This window comes from Anguilla rostrata, chromosome 2, assembly GCF_018555375.3.
Source record: "Anguilla rostrata isolate EN2019 chromosome 2, ASM1855537v3, whole genome shotgun sequence".
NCBI classification, from domain to species: domain Eukaryota; kingdom Metazoa; phylum Chordata; class Actinopteri; order Anguilliformes; family Anguillidae; genus Anguilla; species Anguilla rostrata.
Window position 1 is genome coordinate 70061654 of NC_057934.1, and position 12449 is coordinate 70074102.

Sequence of the window (12449 nt, forward strand, 5' to 3'; positions counted from 1 at the left end):
TCTTCCCCACCAAACTGAGCAAAACCATTTCTGTATCGACCTTGCTTTGTGCACGGGGGCACTGCTATGCTGGAAAAAGGAAAGGGTGTTCCCAAACGGTTGCCACAAAGCTGGAAGCACACGATTCTCTAGAACGTCATTGTATGCTGTAGCATTAAGATTTCCCTTCTCTGGAACTAAGGGGCCCAGCCCAAAACCACAAAAAAACAGCCCCAGGCCATTGTTCCTCCTACACCAGACTTTACAGTTTGCACTATTTTGGGCCAGTACAGTTGGCAAAACACATTTCTGCCAAACCCAGATACGTCCTTCAGACCGCCAGATAGCCAAGCGTGATTCATCACTCCAGAGAACACATTACCACTGCTCCAGAGTCCAATGGTGGTGAGCTTTACACCATTACCAGTCAAAACTTGCGCATGGTGGTCTTAGGCTTGTGTATGGCTGCTCAGCTGTGGAAACCCATTTCATGAAGCCCTTGACAAGCAGTTCTTGTGCTGTACTTGTGCAAGTAATGTAAAGTGTTACCAATGAAAGAAAAACCCAACACATTGCCTCTTCACTTTCCTGTTTAATACAGATGTTTTTAAAAGAATCCAAATAAGCATATAAATATACAGTCTATATAAATATATTATATTTACACATATATATCTATATATACAGTTACAGGATGTGCCCAACAAAAAGGGATGTATTTGCGTACATTCATCACTAGGGGGAGTGTGCAGCTGTACTTGGTGAGTCATGTCTGCGTAGAAACAAAATGTGGATGGACAGACGATATCAGCAGGATCACATATACCAACTACATCTACCCAGTGTAGAATGTGTTTCACCTTCTACATGCAGATCAGCATTGATTGAATTGATTACACGAAGCACTTCAACTTCCTAGACACCAGTAAAATTCCTGCAGCTTAGCAAAAGGTAAAAACATAATTTTTCACCTATACGGAGAACATGAGCTTTCTTTTGGGCGTACAGCAACACACACCAACTCACTTGGGTGAGCAGCACGTTTCATTGAAAGTTCTCAAGGACCAGCAGGAACGTTTAGAAATCTTTTTTTTTTCTTCTTCTATTTAAAGAGCATCTGAAGAGTAAAACGTGCTTCAAAGATTCAGTTTCCCTCAGCCTGCCCCGTCACAGCTTGAAAGGTTGTGTGCATGCTGTGTCACACGAAGAAACTCAAACAACTGAGTGCCACAGTACCACGTGTATGTGCATCACATATAAACAGTTACCCATAGCAGAAAGTAAAAGTGGAATTCGGTAAGAGCACATGAATGAGTGAATGCTGTTCGCCATCATTCTTCATTACGCCTTTTTGTTTTCTCTCGATTGAAACATGCGACTTAGAGCAGAAGAACGTAGCGCATGAAAGAATGAAAGCTATTTATATTCACACCTGTCCACCGCCGGGGGCCTCTGTGGAAAACAAGGCGTGGGAATGTGGGAGTTTGCGTGTGTGTGTGTGTGTGTGTGTGTGTGCTTGTGTGAGTGTGTGTGTGCATATGTGCATGTGTGTGCCTGTGGGTGCATCTGTGTTTCTGTGTGTGTTTCTGTGTTTGTTTGTATGTGTGTCTGTGTGCATGTGCGTGTGCGTGTGCAAGCTTGTGTGTGTGCGCGTGTGCGTGTGTGTGTATTTGCGTGTGTGCGTATGGGTGTGTACGTGTATGTGCGCATGTGTGTGTGTGTGTGTGTGGGTGTGTGCGAGCATGTGTGTGTGCATACGTGCATGTGTGCAGGGGTGTGTGCATGTGTGTGCACATGTGTGTGTGTGCACGCATATGTGGGCGCATATGTGCACGTACGGGTGTGTGTGTGTGTGTATGGGTGTGTGTCAGGATCTTAAGGTCCAGAGTGAGACATACAGTCTAGGCAAATGTTAACAGCATAAATACTCACTACCAATTGGAGCAAAGACTCACTGCCTGTCAATACTTTCATATTCTGGACATGTAGTCTTCTATTTCAGGCTGGCATTTCTCAATGAATCTGTAATAAGATCTCTGTGGGGTTCCTCTCTCCTGCCCATCCATCCATCTCTCTTTGTCTCTCTCTCCCTCCCTCCCTCTCCTCCCCCTTTCCTATCTAACAGAGGTGAAACATGTACACCGTTGATTTGTTCCACATCATTATCAGGCATTATTTGAGTCTCGTCCGGGCGACACATTCCCATGAATGTGTTTTTCCCGCACCTCTGCCTCAGGAGCAGGACGCTGGCAGGCACTGTGCTGCTACCGCTAACCTCAACCCGACATGAGAGAAAGGGACACGGGTTGGGGCTTCGTGAGGTTCTTTTGGGGGGTGCTGTGGGTTTTGGGGTGTCATGTGTGGATTGTTCGGTCGGGGTGCTGTGGGTCGGTTGTAGGCTGGGGTGCTGCGAGTGGGTTGCAATTTTTGGGGGGGTGTTTTGAGCGGGTTGCAGGTTTAGGGTGTTGTGGGTTGTAGTGTTGCAAATAGGTGTGGGTTGGGTGGGGTGTGGTTTAATGCGTTGTGGGAGGGTTATGGTTGTGGGGTGTTCGGAATGGGTTGTGGGTTTTGAGGTGTTCTGGGTGGATTAAGGTTTGGGGTGTTCTGGGTGGGTTGTGGTTTTTGTGTGTTGTAGGTAGGCTGTGGTTTTGGGTGTTGTTGGTGGATTAAGGTTTGGGATGTTGTGGGTAGGGTGTGGTTTGTTCTGGGTGGGTTGTGGTTTTTGGGTGTTGTAGGTAGGCTGTGGTTTGGGGTGTTGTTGGTGGATTAAGGTTTGGGGTGTTGTGGGTAGGGTGTGGTTTGGGGTGTTGAGGTGGGTTATGGGTTGAGGTTCTGTTTTTGGATTGTGGGTTGGGTGTTAGGATTAGGGTTAGGTTTAGATGGCGAAAAACCAAATAATAATAATACAATGTGGGGGTGTCAGGTGGGAAGTGGTGAAGTTCTTTTACCCCCCCCCCCCCAAAGAAAAAACAAAGCAAGCACATTTGATCTACATCATCAAATCTGTCCTATCAATGCAGCCCTCTCACTGTGTGCATTCAAACACAAACACTGACACTTCCGATGTAAAAGAAGCAAGAGAAACACTTGCATAGGGGTTCCCCAAGACATAAAGCCTTCTGCTTAAAATAAAATAAAATAAAATAAAATAAAATAAAATAAAATAAAGGCAAGCACGAGATGGGCCATGTTTCCACGTCTTCTTCGCGGGATGGAATTTGAATGAATTAAAAAAAATATTTCTATCTGCTTTTTATTTGTTTTTTAGTGAAATATTTTCATTGCCCCCCCCCATGGCAAAAGCCCCCCGCCACCCCATCCCTCACCCAAATTCTGAACGGAGAAATTACATTCAAAATGATATATTTGTACATTTGTTCGATCATTTGTTCGATTTTGTACCATCGCCATGGAAAACGTATGTAAACATGATACTCCTACATCTGAGACGATCGATGCCCGTACCGTCAGACACACACACTCAGCACAGTACTCGTTTCCTGTGAGAGTGTGTGTGAGAGACACACAGGACGGTTTGCCGTGCAGTGCCCCTGGCTGTGACACCACACACCCCCACAGGATAAATAGGCCTTCAATCTGTGGCCTCAAAACACTCCGTGGTGCACCCCAGCTTTTGATCCCTTCTTTCAGAACGGAATTGATAAAACGAGAATTTGATGGTGCATGAAAAAGAGTGAAAGGAAACAGATGTGTTTTTAAATAATAAAGAAAACTGTGCATCTCATTTCCATGAATTTGTAACCGCATGAAATACCATGACACGGCTCCGGAAACAAAATGAGTAAGCTCAGAAGATGACATTCATTTGGCTTCAAATCTTGGCTGTGCCACTGAAGTCTTCATGCTTGGACACACACACACACACACACTCACACAGACACGCACACACACACATATATAAACGCACATACATACACACACACTCACACACACACACATAGATGCACAAACACACAAATGCACATGCATACACACAGACACGCACACACACACACACACACACACACATGCATACACACACATATATGAATGCACATACATACACACACACTCACACACACACATAGATGCACAAACACACAAACACACACAAATACACATGCATACACTCATACACATACATGCAAATATGCACACACAGCATACATTGTAACATCAGGAAAGCCCTGGTCCTCAGTACAAATGCTAAATACCCCGGTAATGACTCTATATGTACATATATGCAGACTTCTGAAATGGCACTCATAGTGTGTGCATGTTTCAGTGTGTGCATCTATATATGTGTGTATATAAGTGAGTGTGTGTATGTGTGTGTGTGGAAGAAGATGGCAGGGGGTTTTGACAAGGGACAGGGAGACTGGAAAGATGAAATAAGAGAAGGAAAATGAACAACAAAAACACACACATACATATACACATTCAGGCAAATACACACACGCATACACACATATACAAACACACACACGGACAAACACACACATACATACACACATTCTGGCAAATACACACACACATGCACACATATGCAAACACACACACAGACAAACACTCACATACATACACACATTCAGGCAAATAAACACACACATACACACACAGACAAACACACACATACACACACACATTCAAGCAAATATACACACACATACAGTACACACATATACAAACACACACACACAGACAAACACACACATACACACATGCACACACGCACACACACAGACAAACACACACACACACACACGCACACACACAGACAAACACACACACACACACATACACACACGCACACACACAGACAAACACACACACACACATACACACACGCACACACACACAGACACAGCAGGCTGTAGTCCTATTTATCTTGCCTTGTGAGGACCGGGTCTCTCTCTCTCTCTCACTCGTCACAAATGAAGAGATGCATTGAGGAATTCCTTTGTTGACATCAGCATTTTCTATGTCACTCTCTCCCCCCCCCCCCCCCCCCCCCAACGCTGCCCTCCGCACCTCCCGCACGCACGAACGGTCGCAGGCGTGCAGGAGCGGTCCCAGCATGCACGCACGCCCCCACGCTAATGAAAGGCACATTCACTCCCTCTGCTCCCCTCACACCGTTTCCCAAAATAGGCTGAGAAAGAGAGCAGGGCAGAGAGAGAGAGAGAGAGAGAGAGAGAGAGAGACTGAGAGAGAGAGAGAGAGAGAGAGAGAGAGAGAGAGAGAGAGACTGAGAGAGACTGAGAGAGACTGAGAGAGAGAGAGAGAGAGGGGAAGAGAGATACACATACATCACAAAACAGGCACATGTACATGCACACAAATGGAAACACAAACACACACACACACACACACACACACGCACGTGTGCACTCGCACAGGAACTACCACCTGCCCCCTCCGTCTCTCCCAGCTCAGCTGCCACTCAAAGCCGTCAGACGCGTCTCGTCGGGGTTAAATTAAAGAAGGCCTCGTCGGTGGTGTCGGCAGGTGATGCGCTACCGGGTCACGCCGGATCAGAGAGGGCACTTCCTCTCCCGTGCGGTCGCGGGGTCACAGTCACCGTCCCGCAGTCCCACGTCCTGGACCCCCTCCGGTCCCGTCCCGGGCGGTGCCAAACCACGAGGGACCCCGGAATCCTCAGGACCGGTGGATGGAGGGCGTGTGATGTCATCAGCGTCAATCCGCGAGCGCCCCAGGAAAAAAAATCCCCAGGAGAGGTATTCCCAGGAGTGTCTGTAAATCCTCAGAGAGAGAGCAAGCATGGCCCATCCGAGAAGAGTAAGTATGTGTGTGTGTGTATGTATGTATGTGTGTGTGTGTGTGTGTGTGGTGTGTGTGTTAGCTGTGTTGTGCATGTGTGTGTGTGATTATGGCGTGTGTATGTCTGCATGTGTGCAATTATGTAGTGTGTGATTGTGGTGTGTGCGTGTGCGCGTGTTATTGTGCTGTGTGTGTGATTATGGTGTGTGTGTCTGTGTATGTGTGACTATGCTGTGTGTGTGCGTGTGTGATTGTGGTGTGCATGTGATTACAGTGTGTGTGTGCGTGTGTGATTGCGGTGTGAATGTGATTATTTTGTGTGTGCCTGTGTATGTGTGATTATGCTGTGTGTGTGCGTGTGTGATTGCGGTGTGAATGTGATTATTTTGTGTGTGCCTGTGTGTGTGTGATTATGCTGTGTGTGTGCGTGTGTGTGTGTGATTATGGCGTGTGTATGTCTGCGTGTGTGCAATTATGAAGTGTGTGATTGTGGTGTGTGCGTGTGTCGCGTGTGATTGTGACGTGTGTGTGATTATTTTGTGTGTGCCTGTGTATGTGTGATTATGCTGTGTGTGTGCGTGTGTGATTGCGGTGTGAATGTGATTGCAGCGTGCGTGTGACAGCGATATATCCTCCTCCCTCTCTTAGGGTCCAGTCACAGAGTTCAGAGTCAGGGCACTTTCTCAGTCCACCAGTGCTCCGCTTCTTCCTCCCCATCCCTCTCCGTCCATCTTCATCCGTCTCCCCCCCCCCATCCCCATCCTCATCCTCACAGGGCGCACTGCTCGGAGCTGAAGGAGCCTCCCTCCTTCCTCTTCCTCCTCTTCACCCGGTGGATCCTCCAGCAGGCGGCGGCCAGCAGCACCATGGCCAGCCCGAGGCCCAGCAGCACCACGGACACCACCTTGGTCTGCCGCACGGTGTTGAAGCTGAAGGTGACGCCGGTGCCGGCCACGCCGATCACCAGCGAGATCAGGCCGAAGGGGAAGACGCAGCGGTACCAGGACTTCTCCGTGCCGCCCGTGGCCTGCGCCAGCCGCTCCACGGTGGACAGGGCCTCGGGGGCCCTGGGCCCGCCGTCCTGGAGCGCCCCCTCCTGGTCGGAGGGCGCGGGAGGGGGCGCGGGCGCGGGCGCCGGGGGCTGGAAGGGGAGGTGGCCCGAGGAGCAGCCCATCTCGAGCCGTCGCGAGCTCGGCAGCTGACTGTACCGTGGCGTCTGTAGAGGGCGCTGTCAGGAGTCAGCATTGGCCTGCCAGGGGGGAGAGAGCACAGACCTTACACAGGGTGTGTGTGTGCGTGTGTGTGTGCGTGTGGTGCGTGTGTTGTGTCTGCGGTGTGTGTGTGTGTGTGTGTTGTGTGTGCGTGGTGCTGGTGCGTGGTGTGTGGTGTGTGCTGTGTGTGGGGTGTGTGTGCGTGCGTGTGTGCGTGTGTGCGTGTGTGTGCGCGTGTGTGTCTGTGTGTGCGCGTGTGTGTCTGTGTCTGCGGGTGTCTGTGTGTGTGTGTCTGTGTGTGCGTTGTGTGGCATGTTGTGTTCTGTTGTGTATGTGTGATCTGTGTGTGTGTGTGTTGTGTTGTGTGTGGTGTTGTGTGTTGTGGGTGTGTGTGTGTGTGTGTGTGTGGTTATGTCTGACTGTGGATGATGATTGAAAGGAGAGAAAAAGATGTAAACAAAGAGAGAGTCAAATAGAAAGACAGAGACAGACAGAGTACTAGAAAGACAGACTGAAACAGAAGGGATTGGGAGAAAGAGCGAGAGAAAGAGACAGATAATGACAAAGAGACAGAGGTGCACAGAAGCTATGCTCAGTAAGACCCTCTCTCACTCTGTTCTGTCCTTTCCCTGCTTGTCCAACCTGCATCCAGGAAGCAGCTAGCTGTGTGTTGTTCTGCCAGTGCCGTTGTCAGATAATTTAAGCATCTGAAGGCAGGGGAGGAGCCAGGGAGAGGTGGGTGGGCGGGCCAAGGCACCTGATTGGCCAGCGTTGGAGAATGACGTCAAAGGCATTGGGACGTGGAAAGGGAGATGGCAGAAAAGAGGCTGGGTTCTCTCTCTCTCTCTCTCTCTCTCTCTCTCTCTCTCTCGCTCCCTCTCTCTCCATGCTTCCCTCGCTCTCTTCCTCTCTCCCAGTATCTCCATGCATCTCTCTGTTTCTGTCTTCTCTTGTCCCCCTCTCTATGCACAATTATGCACGTATCGCATTTTATTTCAAACGGCGTCTTGCTGATTGTGGAATTATGATAGACGTAGCAGCACCGGTATCAATTACCATTACTCTTTCGTCCCCTCTTTTCATCAGTATTTATTTCTCACTCTATCTATTTCAAACACAGATTCAGATCTGCTGCACTGGCACACGACCACAAATCGCCAAAGCCGCTGTTTACGGGGAAAAATATGCAGGCAAAAAGTAACGATGAAATCAGCTGCTCTGGAAATACTCACATGAATTTGTTAATTATTAGCATTGAACATCGTTGTTAGCGTAACGACTGTGTCCTTCTGTTTCCATCGTCCTGTGGTCCCCTGCTGTGGCTCCCTGGAATAATTTTGTGCTTTGAAGGCAACACAAGTCTACTGATGAAATACACTATTTAGAATTTATATTAATATTAAAAGAACCCAACCCCCCCCCCCCCCACCCCGCATGCCCCCCGACACTCTGTACCACACAAAGGAAAAGCGATGTGACCAAATTGCTTTTTTAAAATGATCACAATAGACCCCAAATCCCTGCTGGTCCTTTTTTTTCCCTATCCCCCTGTCAGCATCACATGGAGCTCGACATGGTTACGACAACCCCCCCCCCCCCACCCCGGCCCCCCAACTCCGGGATTACACTGCCCCCCTCCTCACCCCGTCAGTGCCAGCCCCCTGCTCCCTTATTCACTGACAGTCACTGAACCTCCACTTCATATCTGTGTTCCTGCCTACCTACAAACACACACACACACACACCCCCCCCGCATACACATACCCCCCCACACACACTCACATACCCCCCCACCACACCACACACATGCACATACATACCCCCCCACACACACACACGCATACACACACACACAGCCACATACCCCCCCCACACGCACACACATACCCCACCACACACACTCATATACTCCCCCCACACACACACCCACATACCCCCCACACACACACGCACACACATACCCCCCCACCCCCACATACTCCCCCCACACACACCCCCCCACACACACCCGCATATCCCCCTCCTCACACACATACATTTACCTACACATTTTTACCCACACATTGACCCACACTTATTTACCCCACTCACACACATGCACACACACATACACACATTTACCCACACACATTTACTCATACGCATACACACATAATCGCATTTACTTGAACACATATAAACATACACATTCACAAACACACATATACTCCCAGAACAATATATGCACACACAAAAACACATCCACACAATATATGGACAAACACAAATCCACTCAATATATGCACACACAAATGCGTATACACAGGCATATGCACACACACACACACACACACACACACTCTGTCCCTCACACACATTCAAACACACACACACAGGCAGCGCTGAGAGAGAGGAGTTACCCCTGGTTCAGGAAGGAGGGGCCTCTGACGATGTCATCGACGATGTCATCCATTCATGAAGCTCGCACGCGTGCAGACGTGCCCGCCTCCCTCCCTCCCTCCCTCCCTCCCCGTGGGGCAGAGGGCCGCCCGCGGCTGCGCGCCTCTCTCAGACCTTCAGTCCAGCGCAGATCGAACGGCGCGGCGGACCAGACGGCCACGCCGCTGCAGAGCAGCACAGCCGTCTGCCCGACTTGTCACAACAACAACAACAACAAAAAAGGCACGAAACAATTCTAACCCTAAAACAAAAATTCTTGTCTAGGAATCACTGCTGTTTTGTTGAGGTCGGTTGAGATGAACCTCTAAGCCGTGAAAGTGTTTGCACAGCAAAAAAAACGGCATACCGTATACGACATATTTAGGAGGTAGGTTCCTGTTCCCTCCTGCTACTCAGATAAGAAAACCTGCCCAATTTGGCCAGATGGTGGTGCTGCTTATTATTAATATTCCATCTGGCAGTTTCGTTTGACGATTTAAAATAATCAGCCTGAAGAGATTGCTCTGTGTTTATTTTGGCAGATGACCTTCTTTGCAGATGACTCATAGGTCTTTTTTTTTTTTAATAATCTTCTCTTTGTTCTGCTGGGTGTTTTCACAGAAGCCATTCTGCTGGAGTAAATTGCTCAGGGATGAAATGGCATCACAAGTTCAAAGAGTGCTCACATCTAATGCGATCGCCCGGGCGAGGAACAGACAGATAGACCTGTCGTGTTCCAGCAATGATAGCCTTCAGTCACGAGGGGTCACCTGGACCTTTTTCGACGGATAAGAGAGCTAGAAACGGTGCCTCTTCAACTGCAAAGCAAAAGAAAACGCTAGATTTTGGGAGCAACAGCTGCATGTCACCACCTTGGAGAAATGGTACTGTGGTGTGGGGATGGCTGGTTTAAGCAGCCACACCTGCCCTGGGTCAAGCTAATTAGACCTGGCCAATTGGATAATTGGTTAAGAATTAGATAATTGGCCAGGCTAATTGGACCCAGGAACAGGAGTGGCTGCACCTGTGCATAATGAGGTAATCACAGGTTAAATCTGCCATCCCCACTCACACGGGGAGCTCTCTGTCATGACAGGGTTTAAGATCTGCTCATTTGGCTGTACCACCTTGCCAAATCCTCGTAAAATAAATCTGGACTGTTGGAACATCATCTCCCTGTGTCTCTGTGCTGGAGGGCCCCAAGGAAAGCTACTTCGGTGGCCTGTGGCAGGCGTGTTTGCCACAGGTACGTTCATTGAAAAAATCATTTTTGATGAATTCCAGTGAACTTGTTGTTGTGGCAACAGGTTTCGACTGGCTGCTAACACCCTTCGCTCCAGAGGAATGTACGGCCAGTTTCATACGTGGTAGGCCCAACCTGTGAAAAACCCAGCAAAAAAATAAAATAAACTGTGCACGAAAACCATTCGATGACCTTTATCTCTTCCTCGCATTCTCTGCATTGTGTAAAGCAGGGATACTCAAATACTGGCCCTCGAATCTAAATCTGGGCCTGGTTTACCTTCCTCCAAGGTAATTAAGTGAACAGTTAGTCGTACTGATTGGCCAGACTGTCTGCACCCCTGACTCCCAGGTAAAGGGAGGGTGGATAGGCAGCAGTTCTCACGCACAAGGTCTGCGATTTTAGAAGTGAAAAGTTTTGCAAGCCTTTTTAATGTATTTTTTTATTAACTGTTCCACCAATCCAACCACATGGTGGTGCTATACAGATAAAAAAAACATTTAAAATTAAAAAAAAAAAATTCACAAGAAGATTCAGAAAGTTCCTTTGCTGAGATTGCAAACTTGCTACAATGAGCAAAAGCCTTCATTAACAACGCAGGCTGAATCTTACGAAGCTCGATATTGTGCTTGAGGGTGTCACCCAACAATGCATTACCAAATCTGGTGGCGACTGGCCACTTGGTGGAGCTATAACAGTCAGTTAAAATTGCAATTATTAAATAATCATTGCTCCTGGACTGTCTGACCTAGATACTTGAAAATAATGTCAGGAGACGTCCCTTCTAACAAATAACCAATTTGCCTCAAGGGTTTATTATAGTGTCAGGACCAGAGTTGTGCACCTTAGTTTGACAGCACTTTAGTTTGAAAGTGCTGACATCTTTAAAAGCCTGCTTTTGTTATTTTTTCAGCGTCCGTTCTCGTGAACTTGGTCCTTACATACATTCCAGAAGGTACTCACGTATACATTACATTACATTACAGGCATTTAGCAGACGCTCTTATCCAGAGCGACGTACAAGTGCATTAGTTCAAGGTGCAGAGGTGCAAAAGAAACACACTAGAGTGAAGTAAAGATCGTAGTGCCAGAAGTGCCCACGTAGATCAGGACTCCAACCCTGTAGGGTAACCTGTTCAGCAAACAAACAAACAATCCTGCCAAGTACAAACTAGCACTGAAATCACGTTTGCCTAACCAGAATCAGACAAAAACAATCCTGCCAAATAAAAACTAACGTGATCGTATTAGCCTAACTAGGTACATTGAGCTAAACTATAGGCTAGGGAGGGGTGGGGAGAGGTGCAGCCTGAAGAGATGAGTCTTTACTCTGCGTTTGAATTTAGTCAGATTCTCTGCTGTTCTGACCGCCACGGGGAGGTCATTCCACCAGCGAGGGGCCAGGACAGACAGCAGACGTGAGCGGGAAGTACAGACACGATATGCAAAACTTTTAACCTTTTAATCATCTCGCTTTCTCTTTCAAAGTCTGACTTGGATGCAGTTCAATTTAGTTTATCTGTTAACAGGATTAAGCGAGTGCCTCTATCTCAGCCAGGGATGAACTCGAACTATGAACCAAGCCTTTGGTTTTGGGTGGGGATTTTAAAAACGAATGGAACAATTGATATATTGGGCTTCTGGTGAATGTGTGGAACAGGGCTACTCAAATCCAGGTCTTTCGGGCTGCAGTGTACATATTTGCTCCGACCATCGACTATCCCTGCACAGAGTACTAATTTGCAAACCTAAGCATCCAAAAGGCAGTACATTTGGCAACATACGTGGAAAGCCCGGCCAAAGAGAGAGCAGTGAAT

At 48.0% G+C, this 12449-nt stretch overlaps 1 protein-coding gene across 3 annotated transcripts; it reads right to left on the minus strand.

Moving 5' to 3' along the window:
• Positions 1-556: 556 nt before the first annotated feature.
• LOC135249336 (transmembrane protein 100-like) lies at positions 557-9469 on the minus strand. 3 transcript variants are annotated; one of them, XM_064324875.1, is made up of 3 exons: positions 9371-9469; positions 8204-8297; positions 557-7009 (listed from the first exon to the last, which is right to left on the minus strand). In XM_064324875.1, exon 3 carries the CDS (start codon positions 6932-6934, stop codon positions 6530-6532), a length of 405 nt encoding a protein of 134 aa, XP_064180945.1. In that variant the 5' UTR covers positions 6935-7009; positions 8204-8297; positions 9371-9469; the 3' UTR covers positions 557-6529. The 3 variants fall into 3 exon arrangements, with proteins under 3 accessions (XP_064180945.1, XP_064180944.1, XP_064180943.1); XM_064324874.1 differs by having other exon boundaries at positions 8204-8313; positions 9371-9465; XM_064324873.1 differs by lacking the exons at positions 8204-8297; positions 9371-9469 and adding an exon at positions 7584-7810.
• Positions 9470-12449: the final 2980 nt, after the last annotated feature.

What these genes read in the sequence shown, in the direction of transcription:
- LOC135249336 (XM_064324875.1), bottom strand. Translation starts at nt 6,934, where the DNA reads ATGGGCTGCTCCTCGGGCCACCTCCCCTTCCAGCCCCCGGCGCCCGCG.